At 38.7% G+C, this 21,708-nt stretch overlaps 1 protein-coding gene across 1 annotated transcript in view; it reads right to left on the bottom strand.

The window, feature by feature from the left end:
- Positions 1 to 21,708, bottom strand: part of CCDC30 (coiled-coil domain containing 30) — a 117,761-nt gene that overhangs the window by 42,653 nt on the left and 53,400 nt on the right. The window contains 1 exon segment of the mRNA XM_041739070.1: positions 1,229 to 1,408. Coding sequence (XP_041595004.1) covers positions 1,229 to 1,408 — 180 coding nt within the window.

The following is a 21,708-nucleotide window of genomic DNA, read 5'->3' as shown; positions in this document are numbered from 1 at the left end:
CTTGTTCCCGCTACACTAGGTGTGATGAATTTTCCTGTAATAGTCCAGAGAGTAAATATTTTAGCCTTTGTAGGCCACATGGTCTCTGTTAGAACTACTCAAATCTGCTATTATAATGCGAAAGCAGCCATCCATAATATGTAAACAAACAGGTGTGGCTGTGGGCCAATAAAGCTTTATTTACAAAAAAACAAGAGGCAGGCAGGATTTGACCATGGACTTTTACAGACGAGGGGATAAGAACTGTATCAGTTTTACCTAGAGTTAAACCCTCAGTATTAACAAGATTTCCTGCCTAGGCTATGACTTAATACTCAGCACATGCTTGTTGAATGTTGAATTCCAGAACTTTAGATAGGGACTTACAGAAACTAGGCCCCTAATATACATTTACAGAATCGAATTTCAATTAAAAGGAAGCACTATTTTACATGATGGTTCAGTCTGAATATTTATGTGATTCATAAAATTTAGATGACTTTCTGGATGGCAGTTCTATATAGATCATTTTAAAACAAGCATGTTTGGGGGTTGTCCTCCTAACTTTTGATAGTCTCATGTCAGGAAGAACAATTTTGCCTCCTATGAATTAATTGTACCTCGGTGCAGTTGATATATAATTCAACCAATAATAATAGAGCTCTTAGGGATAAATAAGTTTATAGGTAGAACTAGAGCAGGACCTCCAGCATTTGGGGTCAGGTCCTTCAAATTTATTGTTACAACTTTTAGCTAATGATTTCAAAAGACTGTGTAACTTGGGATCCCTGGGTGGCGCAGCGGTTTGGCGCCTGCCTTTGGCCCAGGGCGCGATCCTGGAGACCCGGGATCGAATCCCACATCGGGCTCCCGGTGCATGGAGCCTGCTTCTCCCTCTGCCTGTGTCTCTGCCTCTCTCTCTCTCTCTGTGACTATCATAAATAAATAAAGATTAAAAAAAAATGTTTAAAAAAAAAAAAAAGACTGTGTAACTTAAAAAAGTTTTCCACATTTACAGGTTGACAGTACACACACAAGTTCAACAGCAGAGAAACAACTGAACTGTGTACCTACTTGGTAGGGCAAAGTCGGAGCAGAGAGCTCATATTGTCCACACATCTGTGGGTCCTATCACGAATTATGCAGCTGGGGAATTCAAACTCATTTGTCCCCTGGGCCAATTAGCAACTGAGACCTCCCCCCAAACAACCCCCACCCCCTCAATCAAGGCTATGCCCACCAGAATTACCTTAATGTTTTCTTCTTGAAGTAAGCTATTGTGCTGCTTCAAGTCCAAGTTCTTTCCTCGCTCATATTGGAGCTCTTTTTCGGCTGAGCAGCACAAAACCTGGAGCCGGTGCAAATTCTGGCGAAGCTTTTGTACATCCTCTTGCTGCTGGTATTTCAATTTTTCTTCAGATGATGGAGGCTAAACAAACATTTTAAAAGAGGAACATGGGCAATTTGAAAGAATATTGGTAAAACATGGGTTCCAGCTGTCAGAAGCAGCAATGCCAGAGCGTGAATATTCTTGGAGTTGGCTTACCGACAGCAAATTACTCTTTTTTATATTTATGGCTAGTTGGTACATGTTCATATAACTTAATTCCTACTATTTTGGAGTGAAAATATCAAAGAAATCATTTGAGCAAACCAGTTAAGTATAGACAACTAACTTTCTCACTTTTCATACCAATGAAGGGAAAGAGAAGCATGATCATTTTAGGGTAAAACATGCTTTAAATGAGGAGTTCAAAGAGCCAATATGTGAAGAAGGAAAGTATACACTGTATGTGTGTGTGTTGGGGGGGGTATCTGTTGGCAAAAGAGAGAGAGAGAGAGAGAGAGAGAGAGAGAGAGAGAGAGAGAGAGAACATTTAGCAGGAGATCTTAAATTCCCAGTCTTACTCATTGCTTTCCTGTTACTACCAGAAAATTCTTCTTCAGTTACTATTTAACAACCACACACCCTCCTGTCAGGTCTCCAGGGCAATAAAACCACCTTGACCAAAGGAGGAGTCACTGGGTTTTCTAACCGGTAGGCTCACATGGGGGTGCTATGTAGATAAAGAATCCAACCTTATCCCATTCAATAGATGACATATATTTAGAGTTTCCTGAGTCTGGGTCCAGTGTACTTCCTGCCTGTGACTTTCTGGAAAGCCCAGAAAGTCATTAGTCTAGTTCTCTCTTGCTTACAACAGAATTGCAACACAGAATTCCCCAAGTCCTGTAAAGCCTTTTAATTCCTATCTTGGTTTAGTCAAAAAGGCAGTCTGAATCCAATTTGCCTGTCCTAGAGCTGCAAGTGTCTAAGTTCCCTAGAAAAAAATCTTTAATGGAAAATTATTAAGAACCCTAACTCTGGAATTAGTTTCAGTCCTGAATCTATCTTAAAGAAGTTACTTAGTCTTCCTGCTTTTCATTTTCCTCATGTTAAAATGGGGATAATAATGATAACTGCTGGATGGAGTAAAGGGTAAGAAAAGGAAGAAAAGGCATGCAAGCACTTAGCATGATGCTTAGTGCACAATAAGCACTCAGTAACATTACCCATTACTGTGGATGCTACCAAGCTTAATTTTAAGGGCCTTCTGCTTCCATCTGAAAAAAAGAATTCTCCTGAAGCCTGGAAACCCTTGATCACCAGTCTAGCTTCTTATCTAACTATCAGATGGCAGTATTTATTTATTTATTTATTTATTTATTTGATGGCAGCTTTTAATAATCAGTTAGTAATCAGCAGCCCGTATGGCCACTTAACATGCCCAGAGATATACAAGAGAAGCACCCCCTTTTATACCAATGTACAAAGTTTTTAGCCTGTTTTGAAGATGAGAAAAACCAGAACAATAGTTCTTCTTGCCTACGTTTTCTAGTCAAGTCACTTTGCCAGAGTAGAAATGCAAACTATTTTTCACGATAGGCAACTAGTAAAGAAGCTACCGGTCAACCAGTCAAGTGACCAACATAAAGTGTATTTTTTCCCTACCATATAAAATGCTTCTTGGCAGAAAATTATTACAGAAGTGTTTGGACTCACTCAGGCTAGTAGGAACCATGTAGTAATGCAAAGTAAAGAATATTAAGTGTCCTTTCCTGATCCATCATCAGACTTATTAAGTTAATCATCCTCTCTGAGTCTCAGCTGACTCATCTGCAAATTAAAGGCTTAAGACCAGATGATGTGTATGTAATGGCTCTTCAATTCATAATTCCTTAAGAATTAAAATGAAACAAATTGGAACCAGCATTATCTTAATTTTATATGCTTAAAACCTAGCTTTTAATATTTTCAAATATTATCTTCATAAAATAAAAATTTAACATGAACCAAATCCATATACTGGTCCCAATGACAGAATCATTCCTTTTGTGGAAACAATTAAAGCCTATGAGCCTTAAATATTCTCATCCAGGGCAGCCCGGGTGGCTCAGCAGTTTAGCGCCGTCTTCACCCCAGGGCATGATCCTGGAGACCTGGGATCAAGTCCCATGTCAGGGACTGCCTGCACGGAGCCTGCTTCTCCCTCTGCCTGTGTCTCTGCCTCTCTCTCTCTCTTTCATGAATAAATAAAATAAAAAAAAATATTCTCATCCAGTGAATGTGGATGGAACAGGCTATCCAACCTGTAAATATGTCAGTCATTAAATGAAGTCCAATGGTTCTGACTCTCTACTCATCAAACATCCTTCAGATTTTGATTTGTCTTTCTCAGTTCTCTATAGGTAAATGTATTGTTCATTTTAACATGTTCAAGTGCTGTTTATAATTATTACAAAATAATAACTGACATTCTGATTTTACCCAGTAGTTTCAAAAGTTTGGTTTAATGTGACTTTATCCCCAAGACACAGATAGATCTATCTATTCTAAGGGGACTAATGCATCAAGTTGCGGAGCCTGCAAGCCTAACAACAGACACCCTGGGAGGGCCTCCGGGTGTCTTGCCAGTCCTCAGGAAATTAGTTTTACATGAGATGTGTATGCTTTCTTTGAAATTTTCAGCAGGGGGAAGCAAATGACACAGCAGCTAAGAGGTCAAGCTCTAGTGTAGATCAACTCAGGTTCCACCACGATGTGTCATTCTGGGAAAATGGTTTAACCTAAGGCCTCAGTTTTCCTTATCTGTAAAGTGGCCACAATAATATCCTGCCTCGTTGTGTTGCTTAATATACACAAGGTATTTAGTACAGTCCTGGAACAAAGCAAATATTTAAAAATGTTACAGAAAAACATGAAGCTAGATTTTTAAACCTATAAAATTAATTATTGGTGATTCCAGTTCGTTTCACAAACGTTGGGGAGGTAATAATCTCGAATTCAGCTATCACAACCTTACCTGGAACACTGTTGAACAGCAGAAATTATGCCACCAAATGCGATCAGCAGCCACAAATGATATCACAAATACATATGAACAATAGAGCTCACCTGCTTACTCATAAAAAAGGCTTTCACAATTCTTTTTCTATGTATTTACTATCTATAAGCATTCTTTAAAGTTTGGTATCTGGTCTCAAGCTACAGTTGCTTAAATGTGTATGTTATAAGATTAAGAAGATGCAGCACACATGGATAAGCAGCTAGGCACTAGACACTAAACCAACAACAGCAGTGAAGACCAAAAATTTACACAGACCCAAGAACTAAAAAGTAGAGCAATTTATAGCCACCAGTAGGTCAAAGGACCCTCTGCACAGAAAAAGGTTCTGAAATTATCATTACACAGCACCCTGAAGGAAAAAAAAATCTATCTAAAACATCTTTTCTTCTCTGCTTACTTAAAGACGTAAATGAAATAGTGTGTGCGATACTGCTTTGGGAAATGTAAAGTTCAAAATATAAATATGTTCTTTTTTCTCATGAGGCCCACATCTATCTTGTCTCTTGCCATATGTGCCCTGACACCAGGGCCTGGCATGTTATAAATACTCAATTAATAATGGTCAGATAAACGAGTAAGAGCAACTTACCCTTCTCTCAATAATTCAAAGTCATTATTATGGAACAAAATTAGTGAACTCTGCAAGAATTCAGTGAAACCCTTGAGGCTATGTGGTGTAGAGAACCATCTGCCCTTTCACAAAGTGGCTCTTCTCCCAGATGTCCCACATAATTTATATATATTTAATAGTTTTTTACCTCTCTCCTGGGTATAGGAAGATGATTCTTCAAATAATGAGAAAGGACACATTAAATAAAATTAGCAAGTGCTGTTTGCTGGGGTGCTACTTCTCATACTCTCCAACTCATTGTTTTTTAAGTGCATTAATCATTTTAAGCTTATAAACAAAGATTTTATAATCTTTGTGACCACAGTGCTCAGCCTCTTCCCAAGCCTCCTATGCTGTTGTTCCCTGCCCAACAAAGGGAACGAGCTTCTCGGGGATTTAAAATTAACCTCTTTTTGAACATTTGGTGTTATGCTCCCCTTTGGTCTTCTGAATGGATGTGATGGCTCCCTTCTCTTCCAAATGTATCTGAATCTCCTTTTAGGTATCTATTTTTCTTTATTGTGACTTGCCTCAGTTTTCAGACTCTATATTTGAATCTCTTCTCAAATATATTTTTGACTTCGTTATTACTCTGCCTTTTCCCCCCTAAATATATACTTGAAGCCATTTTTAAATGCATATTATCAGTCATTTCAAGTTGCTTTACATATGTGCACAAAGGCCTCCCTCTGTGGATCTCAGAATAATTCCTTGATAGGTACATATGGGGGAATTTATTTATTTATTTATTTATTTATTTATTTATTTATTTACTCATGAGAGACACAGAGAGAGGCAGAGAGAGATACAGAGACAGGAGAAGCAGGCTCCATGCAAGGAGCCTGATACGGGACTTGATCCCAGGACTCCGGGATCACACCCTGAGCCAAAGGCAGATGCACCGAGCCACCCAGGCATCCCGGGAAGTCTTAATTTGTACAGGAGGGAACCTGAAAAATTGAGGTATAAAAGCTGAGGTGTGGTTGGCAGGAACTCCCTTGATTTCTCCAGCGGGCAGATCTTGTGTAAATAGCAAAAGCCAAATTTAAAATAATTCCAAATCTATGGTCTTTTTCCCCACCCAAACTATTTTGTACATCTAAGCCAGGCACTATGAATAGAAAATATGGCCCAGATCCTGCCCCTCCTTATCTTGCCTCCCCGGGGGGCACACATTGGCACCCAATCAGTACTTCTTTCTGCTGAGCCTAAATGAAGCCTTAAGAACCCTTTATAACAAAGTAGATCAGCTGATGGGCTTAGTTCTGATCCTGATTGCCATTTTATGACCTTTCAGGCAATGGTGATGATCTGGCTTAATAACATAGATTAATGTTGATATAAAGATGGTGCTCACATTCACAGCTGGCCAGAGGAAATGGACCTAGTCAGAGCAAGTGTTTACAGCACCTACCTGGGCATTACTGTCATTTGAACTATCCCCCGAGCTCTGAGACTGCCGGAGGCTCTGATTTATAGGATTCAGCTCTTCACTAAGCCTCATGACTTCCTCACGCTTCAAGGTCAACTGCTGTCCTTCACCCTTCATATCTTGGTTCTGTTGTGAGTCTTCCTTCTGCCTCTCTCTTGGCAAAGTGCCCTCTTTTACTGACTCCTCTGCAATTTCCTTCTGCTTACTTTCTCCTTGTTCAGGACTTGGTACAAATATAACAACAGAAAACTGTCAAAATGCTTGTTATAGTAGCAGAATATGGAGAAAAAAAATATCAACCAGTACTGCAAGCAAATTTTTCAACTTGAATTCTGTAGCAGAACAGTTATCTTACTCATAAACTTTAAAAATAAATGAGTCATATTTTTTTTACTCACACTCAGGGAGATGACCCATCAGAGATTTTCATCTATACCAAATCAACCAGTTTACTTTTATTTTTCCAAATCAGCCAGCTTAAGTGAGCTTTTCACTTTTTCATATTAAGTATGGCACTGGGTAGACACAGCTTATAAAGATTTTTTTAAATCACTCAATAAGCATCAGACACTTTAGCAGGCATTGGGGCTACAACAGGACATAAACCCTGCCCTAAAGGGTTTACAATTTAGTGAAAAATAAGGATAATAAGTGAGTAGATTACACCAGTACTAAGTAATCTGAGGCCTGATGGATGAGTAGGGACAAACCAGGCAAACATAAAGGTACAGACATGTGCATACTTGCATATATATATATATATATATATATATATATATATATATATATGGGGAAGGTGCTGGTATAGGTGGGAAAAGAGAAAAATAAATGTTCCGAGGTGACTTAATAAATAAAATAGGTAAAAGCCTAGCAGCAAAAGAGAGAATGTCCTTAGAAAGATCATTTAGATGCCATTGGTGGGAAACCAGAGATTATTAGTGATCTATGTGATAAACAGTGATTGACTAGAACAGGATGGTGGGGATGGAAACAAGCAGTGGACTCTAGAAATATTCAGAAGACAATATTGATAAAGTTTGTCATGAATTGGATGTGGCAGCAGAGGAGGAAAATGAATAATGGATGACACCTAGATATTTCTGACTGGGGCAAATAATCAAACGGATGGTAGACCAAGAAGGGGGAATGTGGATTTAGATTGGAGAGATGCCTTTGGTGAACACAGAGATACAGAAGATTGTGAGCAGAAGCCTCAGGATCAGATAACACAAGCCAAGGAAAAGGGAGAAAGTGAGAGGAGGACCACCATTCTAGATAGACACCTAAAGACTTGCAAGGAACAAGCAGAGGAATGAGAGCCTGGAGAGGAGGCTGAGAAGCCAGAGAGGGAGGAGGAAAACCAAGAGACTGTGAGCTGAAGAAGCCAAGGGGAGGGAATGTACCTTCAATGGTCAGGCAGTGTGGATGACAAGTAGAGTGAAGACAAACATGCTGAGTTAATTTTTATTCCCTTCATTTTAAATTTGTTTCAGCTACCTTGGAGCCTAGCATAGCATGCTTCACAAATTATAGTGGGTGCTCAAATTCTTCAAGAAGGCAATTTGGCAATACAGATCAAGAGCCATAAAAATGTTCAGACCCTTTGACTGAATAATTGAATACCAATGAATTTACTGCAATAGAATAATTCATAAGAAGAAAAGAGCTGAATGTATAATAATGCTCATAAGCATGTTATTTAAAATAGTGATTAAATGGAGACACAGAAATGGCTAAGAGAATTAAAGATAAATCAACTTGAAAGTGGTATAAAGACTGTTCATCAACATGAAAAATACTGATTAAAATAAAATGGTAGAACAATATATATGTATGTAATGTGTATAAACATACATAATGCCTTGGGAAATGTATATATAGAAAAAACTGGAAATGACGGGGAAAAATTATGTCTAGGGAGGTTTTTTTTTCCCTTTTAAAATTCCATTGGCATTATACAAAAAAAGAATTAAAATTCTTTTTGAACTCAGCAGGTTGTGTTTTTGTTTTTGTTTTTAGAGAGAGAGAGAGTGCAAGAAGAAAGGGAGGAGAGGGAGGGAGAGAGAGAGAGAGAGAGAGAGAGAGAGAGAGAGAATCTTAAGTAGGCTCCACACCTAGCGCAGAGTCCAATGTGGGGCTTGATCCCATGACCCTGAGATCATGACTTGAGCCAAAATCAAGAGTCAGATGCCTACCTGACTGAGCCACCCAGGCACCCCAACTCAGCAGGTTTTTAAAGATAATATACTCAAATTATCCAAAACAATATGAAAGACTAAAATGCTTTAAAAATAAATTTCTGATAAAATACAATGATTTTTTTTCCCCATCCTTCATAAACTCTGTTCCTTTTCCTACTCCCAGTGGAAGCCAGATTTAATTGAAGACTGGGAAAATGTAAACATATATCTCATAATTTTTAGAATAGAAAAGCCGACTTCTTCTGGGAAGATGGAGTAAACTTACTTTCCTGTTTCTCCCACCAAGTACAACTAAAAGCCTGGCATTATAGATAAAACAAACATAAGAAGACTCTGAAAGGTAGAGAGAAGGCAGACCCAATTAGAGTACTCAGGACTCGAGGAATGACATGACTGTAAGCTTCGTGGGTTTTCTTTTCACCTCAGGTATCCTAGACTTGCATCTGAAGAAGCTGGCAACCCAGACAACACCAACAAGAACAGAGGACCAAGAAATGGACAGCAAAACAAGTAAGAAAACTTTCAGGCAATAACTGCTTTACTCCAGCCAAACACCACAGAAAAAACTGTGGTCCCACCCTCACCCATGTCAGCCAAGGTCAGGTTAGGAGTCTATACTTCCTTCTCTGCCAGGCTCTAATGAAGCATCCCACCTACCCCATTAGGGTGGTGTGACAAGCCAACAGGGAGCAAGGACTTTTATCTCTGCCAGGCTGACATGAGGAGTCTGGACTTTCACCCCCACCTGGCAGTGAGGAGACACCTTTCTTCCTTTCCATTGGGGTGGTGTCAGAGGAGGTCTAGTGGAGAGTAAGGACTTTCACTAACAGGACCACCCTTACCCACTTACATGTGGTATCATAGAGACCCAGTGGATAACAGTAACCAGGCACTCTTCCCCCTCACAGCCAGAGCAGGATAAGCAGAGGCCTCCCACCCTCACCAGCAGTAATGAGGAGGCCCTTCTTTCCTTGGGTGTCCATGGAGGTTGAATGGAGAACCTTGACTTGTACCCCACCTGGGGTAGTAATGAGACAGCACCCTCCTACTCCCCCTGCCAGAGTGGTATCAGAATAAGCCAGTTAAACTGAAGGCTTAAGTAAGACCTAGAGTCTCATAAAACCCAAAATATTCAGATTTTAATCTAAAATTACTTCTCATACCAAACTCCCGGAAAATGAGAAAAGATAAAAATAGATGATAAAACCAACAAGTCAGAATTGTCTGACAGAGATTTTTAATCAGCCATTATAAAAATGCTTTGATGAGCACTTATGAACACAGCTGAAACACATGAAAAAATGCAAAGTCTCAGAAAAGAACTAGAACGTCTTGGCAGGGAAATAGAAGATATAAGGGAAGAGCCAAATGGAAATTTTGGAACCGAAAAGTACAATAATTAAAATAAAAACTCAAATGCAAAATGAACTTAAGTTGTAAAAAACAAAACAAAACAAAACACAGGAGACAGTCTTCAAGATTTAAAGCTAAGCAGAGTTCCGAGACTTAACACCAAAAGTATGATTCATAAAATGAAAGACTGATGCGTCATCAAAATGAAAAACTTCACACTGAGAAAATCCCAAAAAGAGGGTAAATAACAAGCTACAGACTGGGAAAAATATTTGCAAATCACATAGCTGATGAAGGACTAATATTAGAATTCATAAAGAACTCTCAAAACTTAACAGTGAAAAAATAAACCCATTAGAAAATAGGCAAAGACACAAAAGGAGACTTCACTAAAGAGGATAGACTGCTACAAATAAGCACATAAAAACATACTCAATATTATTAGACTTCAGGAAAATGCAGATTAAAACTATAATGAGATACTACTATACATCCATGAGAATGGCTAAAATTTACAAGTGAAAAAACCAAATGCTAGTGAAGATGCAGAGAAACTGGATCACTCCTATATTGCTAGTGGGAATGTTATAGTAACTGGGGGAAAACAGCTTATCAGTGTCTTAAAAAACAGCAAAAAAACCCCTAAGCATACGGTTACTACGTGACCCAGAAATTGCACTCCTGGGGATTTATCCCAGAGAAATGAACAATTACGTTCATATAAAAACTTGAATATTTATAGCAGCTTTATTCAAAACAGCCCAAACTAGAAATAAACTGGATGTCTTTCAATGGATGAACAGTTAAACTGTGGAACAGCCATACTGTGGAATACTACATAAGTCAAAGGGTCCAATTATTTTTTAAAGATTATATTTATTTATTCATGAGAGACACAGAGAGAAGGAAGAGACATAGGCAGAGGGAGAAGTAGGCTTCCTGGGGGGGTGGGGGGAGCCTGATTCAAGACTCAATCCCTGGACCCTGGGATCACGACTTGAGACGAAGGCAGATGCTCAACCACTGAGCCACCCAGATGCCCCAAAGATCCAATTATTGATACAGAAATTAGGTGAATCTCCAGAGAATTGAGTGAAAAAAGGCTACACATTGTATGGTTATATTAATATAACATTCTTGAAATGAAAAACTTAGAGAAATGGAGAATAGACTGGTTAGAATTAGAATTAGAGTTAAGAATTAGAGTTAAGAAGTGGGCGAAGTAGGAGAAATGTTGGGAGGGGGCCTATAAGAGAGCAATACAAGGGATCCCTGTGGTGATAGAAATGTTCTGTACCTTGACTGTATCAAAGTCAATACCCAGGTTATGATATTATACTATAATTTTACAAGATGCTACCAATGGGGGAAACTGATAAAGGGTACATGGGACCTCTCTGTTATTTCTTACAACTGTATGCATGTGAGTCTACAAGTACCTAAAACTAAAAATCTTTCTTTAAAGAAAGGGCAAATATGAATTGGTCATTTAGGTGTAATATCTATGAAGGTGATTGATTTGTCACATTTAAAAGGGTAAATGACTTTATAAAGAGTAAACTTAGCCAGACCTAAATGTAATTTCCTTCTATAATTGCATGGGGGCCATGCTGACATGGCAAAGGGAAGTAGCCTTCATTATGCTTCCATAGTTTAAGGATAAAGTTTAAATGGTCTTCCTCTCAGGTGGGTCTATGAGATGTGCTTGTAAAGCCATATTTAGAGCAAGGCAGTCAGTAAGTCTTCTTTGACTTGGAGGGAATGATGAGTTAAGTGCTCTCTAGGGTAAAATCCTGGGGCTGATGCCATTTTACATCTTCATTAATGGTCTGGATAAATGAACAGCATTCACATTAATTCATTAATTAAGAAGAATTAGCAATATCTCAGAATATGGGAATTTAAAGTGTTCTTGATACATGAGGACAATTATCCATTAAATAAATGCCCTCCAAAAGGAAGTCTTTGTCCTTTCAAAAGATATAAAATGTGTGATGCAGAAACAAAAGGCAAACTGAACAGATTTTAAAAAGTAGTACATACTACTAGGTATTACTTTATTTTCTTTCATGTAGTAGTAGTAATAATGATAATGATAATAATAATGTAAAAGTTGTGTAAGCAAAAGTAGACCACCAGCCAGAAAAGACATATTGCTGAGAACATGTCCTGCATTGTGCACACCTGTACTTTAGGGCTGGGAAAACTCACTGTGACTCTCAAATTTCTCCTTTAACACAGTCCTTTTTTTCCCCCCAGTAACTTTTCTTTTGTGTTTTTTTTTTAAAGTTTTTACTTTAATTCCAGTTAGTTAACATACAGTATAATGTTAGTTTCAAGTGTACAATATAGTAATTTAACACTTCCATACAACACCTGGTGCTCATCATAACGAGTGCACTCCTTCACCCCCATCAGCTATTTCCTTCATCCCCCCTCCCATCCCTCTGGTTCTTAATCTTTATTTGAAAGGATCTGTTACTGACTGAAACTCACCCCTTCTGTTATTTATTTCATTTTATAAGTTTGCAGTTGTCACTAGGCTTCAACAGGTAGGTGCCTAAGCAGAATCCCTACCCTGTTCCTTTTCTAGTAGCTTGAACATAGTCTTGAACACATACAGAGATTTAAGAAAGACTATAACACAGTAGAAGCTGTGAGTTCTAATCCTGGATCTTCTACCTACTACTTAGGTAACCTTCGGCAAGGCACAATCTCTCAGAGTCTTAGTGTCGTCATTTATAAAATGGGATTTGTTGGATCTTATGAAGTAAAATGTGAAGGCATTTTGAAAACCTACATGTATAAGATATGATCAAAATGAATCAAGCCTAGTAGAACAGAATAGGGATGGGTAGTACTAGAACTCTGCTTCCAGAGAGGAAGGAAAAGATTAGTTCAATCATTTATCAAATATTTATTGAATATCAATTATAGGTCAAGCACTGTTCTTTTTTTTTTCTTCTCTTCAAGATTTATTTATTTATTTGGGAGAGAGAGAGAGAAAGAAAGGGAGAGCGAGCCTGTGAGCCAGGTGGAGGGACAGAGGGAGAGAATCTCAAATAGACTCCCCACTGAACACGGAGCCCCATGTGGGGCTCAATCCTAGGACCCCAAGATCATGCTCTGAGCTGAAATCAAGATTCAGATACCCAACTGACTGAGCCATGCAGGTGCCCCACCAAACACTGTTCTATGTGCTAAAAAGTTAGTGGTGACCGAGACAGCCAGGACTGTGCTCTCATAGAGCACGCGCCCAGAGGAGGAATACAAGGACACACAACAAACAAGTAAACCTGATATTTAGATTATGATAAGTCTACATGGCAGAGCAGGAGCTAGGATTTTTCCCTAACATGATGCTTACTGATTACTACTCTGAGAAGGTGCAAAGGAGTTAGCCACACGAAAATCTGGCAGACGAGCATTCTGGGCAGGAACAGCTTTTCAGTGCAAAATTCCTGAAGTAGGAAAGTGCTTTAAGGGCTAGAGGCTCTGAAAGGCTGCATGATAAACAAGGCAGAGAGCGGTACAGTGAGGAAATTGGAGAGATGGACAAAGGCCAAGTCACGGAAGGCCTTATAGGTCACGGTAAGGGTTTAGACTTTATTTTGAGTGCAGTGGGAAACCATTGAGAGGTTTTTAACAGAGGAGTAATCTCATTCAACTTGCATCATTAAAAGACCACTTTGGCTGCTCTATGGAGAATGGATTGGTAAAGAGGTATAAATGCAGGGAGGTCAGTTAAGAAGATATTGTGATTAAAAAAAAGAAGAAGAGGGATCCCTGGGTGGCGCAGCGGTTTGGCGCCTGCCTTTGGCCCAGGGCGCGATCCTGGAGACCCGGGATCGAATCCCACATCAGGCTCCCGGTGCATGGAGCCTGCTTCTCCCTCTGCCTGTGTCTCTGCCTCTCTCCCTCTCTCTTTGTGTGACTATCATAAATAAAGAAAAATTAAAAAAAATAGTTTTAAAAAAAAATAAAAATAAAAAAAGAAGAAGAAGACTATATTGTGATAGTCCAAGTGAGTGATACCAGTGTCATAGAGTAGGGTGGTAACAGTGGAGATATAATAGAAACAAACAGATGAAATATTCTATATTTTCATGGTGGAACTGACAGGATTTGTTGATGGTTTAGATGTGGGGAGGAAGCAACAGTGACTTCTTAGGTTTTTGTTTGATCAACTGTGTGAATGGAGGGGCTATTCACCAAATGGATTGGACTGGAGAAGAAATCGTGTAGAGGAAGATGGAAAATGTGTCAGTAGTTTATGAAATGGATATAAATTCACTGTCAAGTTGAAGTGGAAACAAAAATCAACTTGAATATTTAACAAATAATTCTTGATAAAGGTAGTGAGAATGCAAGGAGATGGTGAACGAGTGTGTGTTAGAAGGACAGTTCATTAAGGCTTTAAAGTCAAAGGAAGCTACCAGCTGCTCTGGCCCAAGCATCCTAACAAAGCAAATCCAGGCTGAGATCAGCTTAGGGTTACCATCAGAAATCCAACTTTGGGTTGTAATGCAAGTACACAGGGGGAGTAGGAGGAGAACTCCATTCATTCCAATATTTTAAAGTACCTACTATGTGTCAGGCATTGTTCTAGACACCGAAGATAGTCCAGAACAAAGTAGATGGGACTTCATTCTTACCCGTCCCTTTCCCATGTTATATATATATACAAAGACTGAGTCCTGAGCCATTTTTAATACCATAAAGCTCACTTTCATAGCAACTACTTACAACCCAAGTGTGCCAGCACCTTCTTGCCCCTAGGATATTTATGACTCTCCAAAGTAGGTAAAGTGGTAACCTCTAATTCAGAGTTAGGAGACTCGGAACCTCCTTCAGTCTTGCTGACCACTTGCTAAGTATGTGACTGTGACCAAAATAGGCATTTCAGTTCTTCTGGTCTCAGAGACCTGTTCTGTGAAAGGAGAAGCCTTAGCTATGTAGCTATGTAGCTGTGGTTTTCAAATATTTTAGCTGTGGCCCCCTTCTTGAAGTAAAATTTTATACAGAAGACCACATATAAAACAGGTAAGGTGAGTCTTCTCTGGCTGAAATGTGAGTGGAGAGCTCCTAGTCCCACTCATCAGTCTTTCCTCATCTCCAAAGGTAGTTTCTGAGCCCCCGCTTAGAGTTCCTAAAGTCTTGGAAGGCTGCAGTGTGAAAACCACTAGAAGATCTTCAGGTCCCTCCTGTTCTAAAGATTTGTTACTCTTTAAGGAAAGCATTATAAACAAGAGAAAAACAAGACACAGTCCATTACCTTAAAGGAGCTAAAATCTAGTAGAAGACATGTACTACAAGAATCAATCAATTTGGCTCATGGAGCACCTTCTATGTGCATGGAACCATGCTGTAACACCTTCTACTTTTTTTCAGTGGAAGATTTTAGCTCCTGGCTTTCTGGCAGCCTCTTCACCCCAAATCCTACCATCATCCTGGAAGATTCCAAGGACCATACAGATCACCTACCAATGCCTTGGCATCTCACTTCCTCAGTCTCCTTATCTCCAATTACCTCCTCATCTCTCCCTCTTTGCCAACTACTTGCATAATCACACTGTGGGTTGTATCATAAGCAAACACTTTACTTCCAAAATAACTAAAATTAGATATCCAGATTTCAGCTTTTCCTTTTTACGTAATTTTTACGTAAATACCTTCAATTCCTTATCTCTTTTTCTATCAACTCCCTTTACTTGCTTCTTTAGCCAATGTAGAGCTTAGGGATTATTATTATTATTATTATTATTATTATTATTATTATTATTATTTAAGTAGTCTGCACACCCAGCCTGGAGGGTGGGTGCAGGGCTTAAACTCACGACCCTGAGATCAAGATCGGAGCTGAGATCAAGAGCTGTATGCTTAACCAACTGAGCCACCCAGATGCCCCAAGCTTAGTGTTCATGATTTTAATCACTGCCTAAATGAAATGTTCGACTTTTCCCCCCCATTGTCCTTCCAGTGCACTCATGTGGCAAAACCTTAGCCCTGGAGGAATCCAGTTGTCTTCTTCTGCCTATACTAAATGTTGTCCCACACATCACATATTCTCAAAGACAAATGCCATATACAGTCATGGTCTCTAGCCTTAACCGGGCCCTCAACACTGCCTGACCTCCCTAGTAAGCTTTCCTTTCCAATTACCACAGTTATTTCAAACTTCTTTCACTCTGACGTTTCCATTACTCTCTTTCAGCATATCACTTTCCTTCCCATTTCACAGAGGACACAAACTATCAAACAAGTCCTTTGATTTCCTCTCCAGTTAAAAACCCACTTGGATCTCTTTCCATTCTCCCTTTCTTCCTTCCCCTACACCAGGCCAGGTAGCCCATCTCCTAAGGCTAGGCTCCCTCTGGTAGTCAGAATCCTAAACCTGCCCATTTGTCTTTCTCAGCATTTGAACATTTGAACATTTCCTTTTACCTCAGCTCCATATTCCCTTCTCTCCTTCACAACTAAACTCTTTGGAAAGCATCCACACTCGCCATTTTCACTTCCTCAAATTCCACTCACTCCCAGTTCACTCCCGTTTATCATCCCATGAGATGTGATCTAGGAAGCCATTTGTTTTTTGCCCTTCGTTGGAACAACTCTTACTAAAGTCTTCAACCACATTCTTAATCCTAAATACAGTAGTTACCTTTTGTTCTTTATTTTCTTGGCAGTCCATGACATTATTTGCTATTTCTTTCTTCTTGAAATACTCTCTAACCGGACTTCTGGCACATTCTCCTGACTTTTGTTCTACTTCTCTGACTGTTTTGTCTCAGTTACCTTTGGGGTAATTCTTTTTTGTCTCTTATGGGGAGGCTTTCCTTATGTTTCTGCCTTTGGGTACCTTCATTAAGCAACTTACGGGACTATCTTATCCATCACAGGACTTCCGTTACTGTCTACTTATTGATGATTTTCAAATTTACCTCCAGTCCAGGCTTCACTCTTGGCATGGCTGTTGCAAAGACACTTCAAAGTCAATGTATCAAAAGCTGTACTCTTTTCCCTCCTCCCTCAAAACTGTGTTAACAGATGACACCATCAAACCAGAAACTTGGAGGTCTTCCTTAACCACCACCCACACCCACGTCCCTGATGACCATACATTCTTCCTCACTTCCTATACTCATTAGTCCCTAAGTCCTGTTGATTTTACCTCTTCTCAATTCCATCTACTTTTCTCTATCCTCACATCACTATCTTCTCTCACCCAGATTATAGCGATAGCCTCCAAACTTCATTCCTGTGCTAACATCTCTTTTCCACAGCAGGCAGAGTGAACAGGCCAAATCTGCTTTGGTCCCTTCCATGTTAACAAACCCTGCAGTAGTTTCCTACTGTCCAAACTTCCCCATGCAATTACTCACTTTCCTTCATAATTAGGTCCCTGCCTACTTCCTCACTCTCATCGTCTCCTTCCCCATTTCCTCTCTCCATGCTCTGTGCTGTAGCAGTGCCGAGGTTACTGAGTTCCTCAAACAAATCAGGCCTTCTCTTGCACATGTCATAATCCCCCTAAAAATTATTCCCTCACCATTTGTTTGGTCCTGGGTTACCTATGCTTCAGGACTCAGTCTGTTACTTCCTTTAAGAATGAGCCAGGTCACTTCTTTTGTGCACCCATGGTTTCCAGGACTGCTTTGTTTAATTGTCTATCTCCCCTCTGCAGGCTATATGGAGCATGAGGGTAAGAGCTATGTCTTATTTTGTATGCTCAGTTTCTCCCTACAGTACCTGACACATGGTAGATATGGAATTTTATTGTCTAATGTGATGGTGTACTGGAGCTGAGATAAATGGGGACTGTGAAGGGGGGTACAGGAGATAAATGAGAAAACAATCTGAGAAGAGGAGATAGGGCAGATATGTAGCTTCTCACAAACCCAGTGATAGGAAGTAATTTGGACCAAGTAATAGAAACAGGTGGTAGCAAGGGGCTCCTGATAAAGAAGTCCAGTATCTTTTTTTTTTTTTTTAAGATTTTATTTATTCACTCATGAGACACAGAGAGAGAGAGACTGAAACACAGGCAGAGGGAGAAGCAGGCTCCATGCAGGGAGCCCGACGTGGGACTCAATCCCGGGTCTCCAGGATCATGCCCTGGACTGAAGGCAGTGCTAAACCGCGGAGCTACTGGACTTCTGGGCTGTCCCAGAAGTCCAGTACATTTATCATTGCAAGGTTCCCCACCTCCAAATGAATTAAGGCCACAGCCTTGCTCCCTGTGGCAAGTATCCCATTTCAGCTAGGTGGATTTTTGTCAGCTTTGATAATGTCTATATCTTCTCTGAAGAGTGTTCAGATTGGCCACTTCAACTCCCACCTACTCAGTCTAGGCCACTATCTCTTCATCTATGGCTCATATCTGAATTAATTGGTCTTCATAGATTTACCTCTTATAGAGGTACTGGAACAATCTCCCTCAAAAACCTGGTAATACACCATTACAGTGCTCAAGAAGTAGACTTCCTTTTTTTCCTATAGCAAACTTAAATGCTGTGGCCAAGCTTCTTGGCTTTTTTGTTCTTGTGACCACTATCATGCCTGTCCCCCACCATGCCTCCAATATGCTTTTTCCCCTTCTGCAATTAGGTTTCATGATTGTGAATCTTGGACTCAGAGTACACTCTAAAGTTAAAAGCAACTTTCAGGAAGGCATGAAATTCAGTGGTCCAAAACTAGCAAAAAAAAACCCCAAAAAACAAAACCCCTCCTTCTATGTTAAAACATTACAAAGATATAAATTTGGCTATACCTAGACCATATTTTCCTAGTTTACTGATGATGTATCCTTTAGTATATAGTATATGTCAAAATTGCCATCTATAATAGTAGATGACCTAGTTCTAGGCTTTTGCCCAGAAAAAGTTTGATTGGATCTATTAGTTTTTGTGCTGAAGCAGAGTAATGCATTTGCCCAAAGTCTCAAAAGCTTCAGTGAAAGATATTTTTGGTGAAAAAGTAGAAATATAAGAGTTAGAGGGCAAGATTAATGAGAAAGACGGAAGGAAGGAAGGAAGGAAGGAAGGAAGGAAGGAAGGAAGGAAGGAGAAAGAAAAGAAAAGGGAAAAGAAAACAAAAGAAAAGAAAGAAAGAAAGGTAATCAAAAGAATTATCAGATGCAGTGTTAAATAAAAACAGCAAAAAAATCTCTTAGCAGAGTATAGTCTAAGTTAGGACATTAACGTATTTCCCTGGCGAAACTATGGGTTATTATCATTCCTTTTATTTTTCCATGCCTTCCAAATTTCCCACTAAAAGCATAAATTTATTTTTAAAAGCAATAAAAGGTTTAAAAATGTAATAATATATCAAAAGACAAACTCCTTGGGGGAATGCTCACTTGTAATTAATTTTTCTGCTCACATCATTTGGAAATGAATGTCAAATTCTTACAATGATCAAGTCAAATAAAGTATACCCCCCAAATAATTAATGTGATATGGGACTTTCTCAATTTACCAGAGTTCCTCTCTCTCCAACTTTGGGCTTTGAGTCTCTAATTCCAAAATTGGTAGTTTAGACACAGGATCTTTACAGATACTTTCACTTGCAATTAAATTAGCAGCTACAGTAAAATGATTAACTTGTTCAAATTCTTGTGAAAGCTTCATGACCTGTAAAAGTTAAGTGAGAAAATACTCTATTTTGTATGTTTTAATATAGAATTATGAGAAAGTACATTGAGTCCATTGAATGCTTAAATGATTATTGACATATAATATAAATTGATATCCTATTTGAAGTCTTCTTCTTCTAATTTAACTTAACATTTTGCAGTTGTTATGCAAATCCATTTTTACCGTAAGCATAAGGATATGTAAATCCATGGTGTTAAAGAAGGGTATTCTTGGAAAAAGGGAGACAGCGCTAGGATGACAAAGCACCTGTGGTACCATGTTAACATTGGAGGGGTGAGAATGAGAATGAGAATTCTTTGTATTATTTTTGCAACTTTTCTATGAGTCTGAAATTATTTCAAAATAAAAAGTTTTTTAAGAGAGAGAGAAAGGGAGAGCCAGATTACCAGGATAGTGATCTGGATCTCTCATTTTTATATTATATCCTTGTTGCCTCAGTTCATCTTCTGTGTTACACTGTCCAGTGATATTTCATAAGACAGGATCCTTTAATTGTACAGTGTGATGATAACTCACTTTAATGACAAGGTCTCACAAAGCTCATCTATAGGTTATGCCCCATGTATCCACCTTTCCAGGTAGACAAAACAATGTTCTGCATCTTTCCTTCTCTAGGTCACATACTATTAGATCCATGTCCCAATCCCTCAGCAACTTGCACCCTACTTTCAAGACAACAAATTCATATAGGATAAATGAGGCCTAAACTTAATCTTCCATTTCACATGTGGTATGAAAATATGTTTTAATTGTGTGTTCAAGCCTTCACTCCTTCCTACCATTTTAATCAAGACCAAGAGAGTAACTGAGGAAGAGAATTTTCATGTAGGAGTTGTTAATAATAAGTGGGACTCCAGAAATCACCCTACAGACAACCCTTCCTTCTAACCCTGGTCTGGCAGCCATTTTTATACTTGGGGAACACATTGGGGTCAGAACATTTAAACATTTTCCTAATTCTAAGTATAAGCCTAATTTTCAGTGTAGCTGAAAAAAAAAAAAAGCTTTGATTTGAAGGTTTAAAGTTGAAGACACTTAAGTAAACTTTTGTTTGTTTTAAATTTTGGGGATGGTAGTGAAATACACATAACATAAAATTTACCATCTTAACCTTACACACTTCAGTATGTTGTTCAGTGGTATTAAATACATTCACATTGTTGTGCAACCATCACCATCATCCATTCCTAGAACTCTTTTCATCTTGTAAAACAAACTCTACCTATTAAATAATAACTCCCCCTTTTCTCCTCCCCCAGCCCCTGCAACCACCATTATACTTTTTGTCTTTATGATTTTGACTACTCTAAGAACCTCACATAATTAGAATCATACAGTATTTGTGTTTTTGTGATTGGCTTATTTCACTTAGCATAATGTCTTCAAGATTTATCCATGTTGTAGCATATTGTACAATTTCCCTCCTTTTGTAAGAGTGAATGAGTTCCCATTGTGTACACACCACAATTTGCTTATCTATTTATCCATCAATAAACAACTTGGATTACTTCCACATCTTAGCTTTGTGAATAATGCTGTTATGAAAATGGGTGTGTAAAGTATCTCTTCAAGATCCTGCTTTCAATTCTTCTGGGTATATACCTAGATAGTGGAATTGCTGGATCATTTGGTAGTTCTATTTTTAGGTAAACCTTTTACATTATAATATGTGCTCCAAAAATTAAGCTGTTGGGAAACTGATTTAAAGTAAAAAATTCACTGATTAATCCTAAGAGCGACATACTAGTTGAAGTCTATTCTGAGACACAGGTTGGCTTATAACCAAAACTATATGGAAATATATTCTGTAATAATAAAAGAAACCCTAATTTACAAGTAATATTTCCCTGAGAATTGATTTCCTTTTTTCTTATCTGAATAAAAGATAAAGTCAAACACTGAACATTTAAATAAGTCAGTCTCACCTTTGTTTCTAATTCAGAATTCTCTCTTTGTAGCAGGTCATATGCTGTTAAAAAATGGTCTCTGTCTTTTGTTGTCCCTGGAAGACTTTGAATTTCATTATAAAGGCATATAAGTTCTGACTTTGATTTTTGTAATTCCTGATTAAGAAATAAAGATATTTAGT

This window comes from Vulpes lagopus, chromosome 23 (genome assembly GCF_018345385.1).
Source record: "Vulpes lagopus strain Blue_001 chromosome 23, ASM1834538v1, whole genome shotgun sequence".
In the NCBI taxonomy this organism is placed as follows: domain Eukaryota; kingdom Metazoa; phylum Chordata; class Mammalia; order Carnivora; family Canidae; genus Vulpes; species Vulpes lagopus.
Note: the sequence above shows the minus strand (reverse complement) of the source record. Positions and strands in the feature narration are given on the sequence as shown.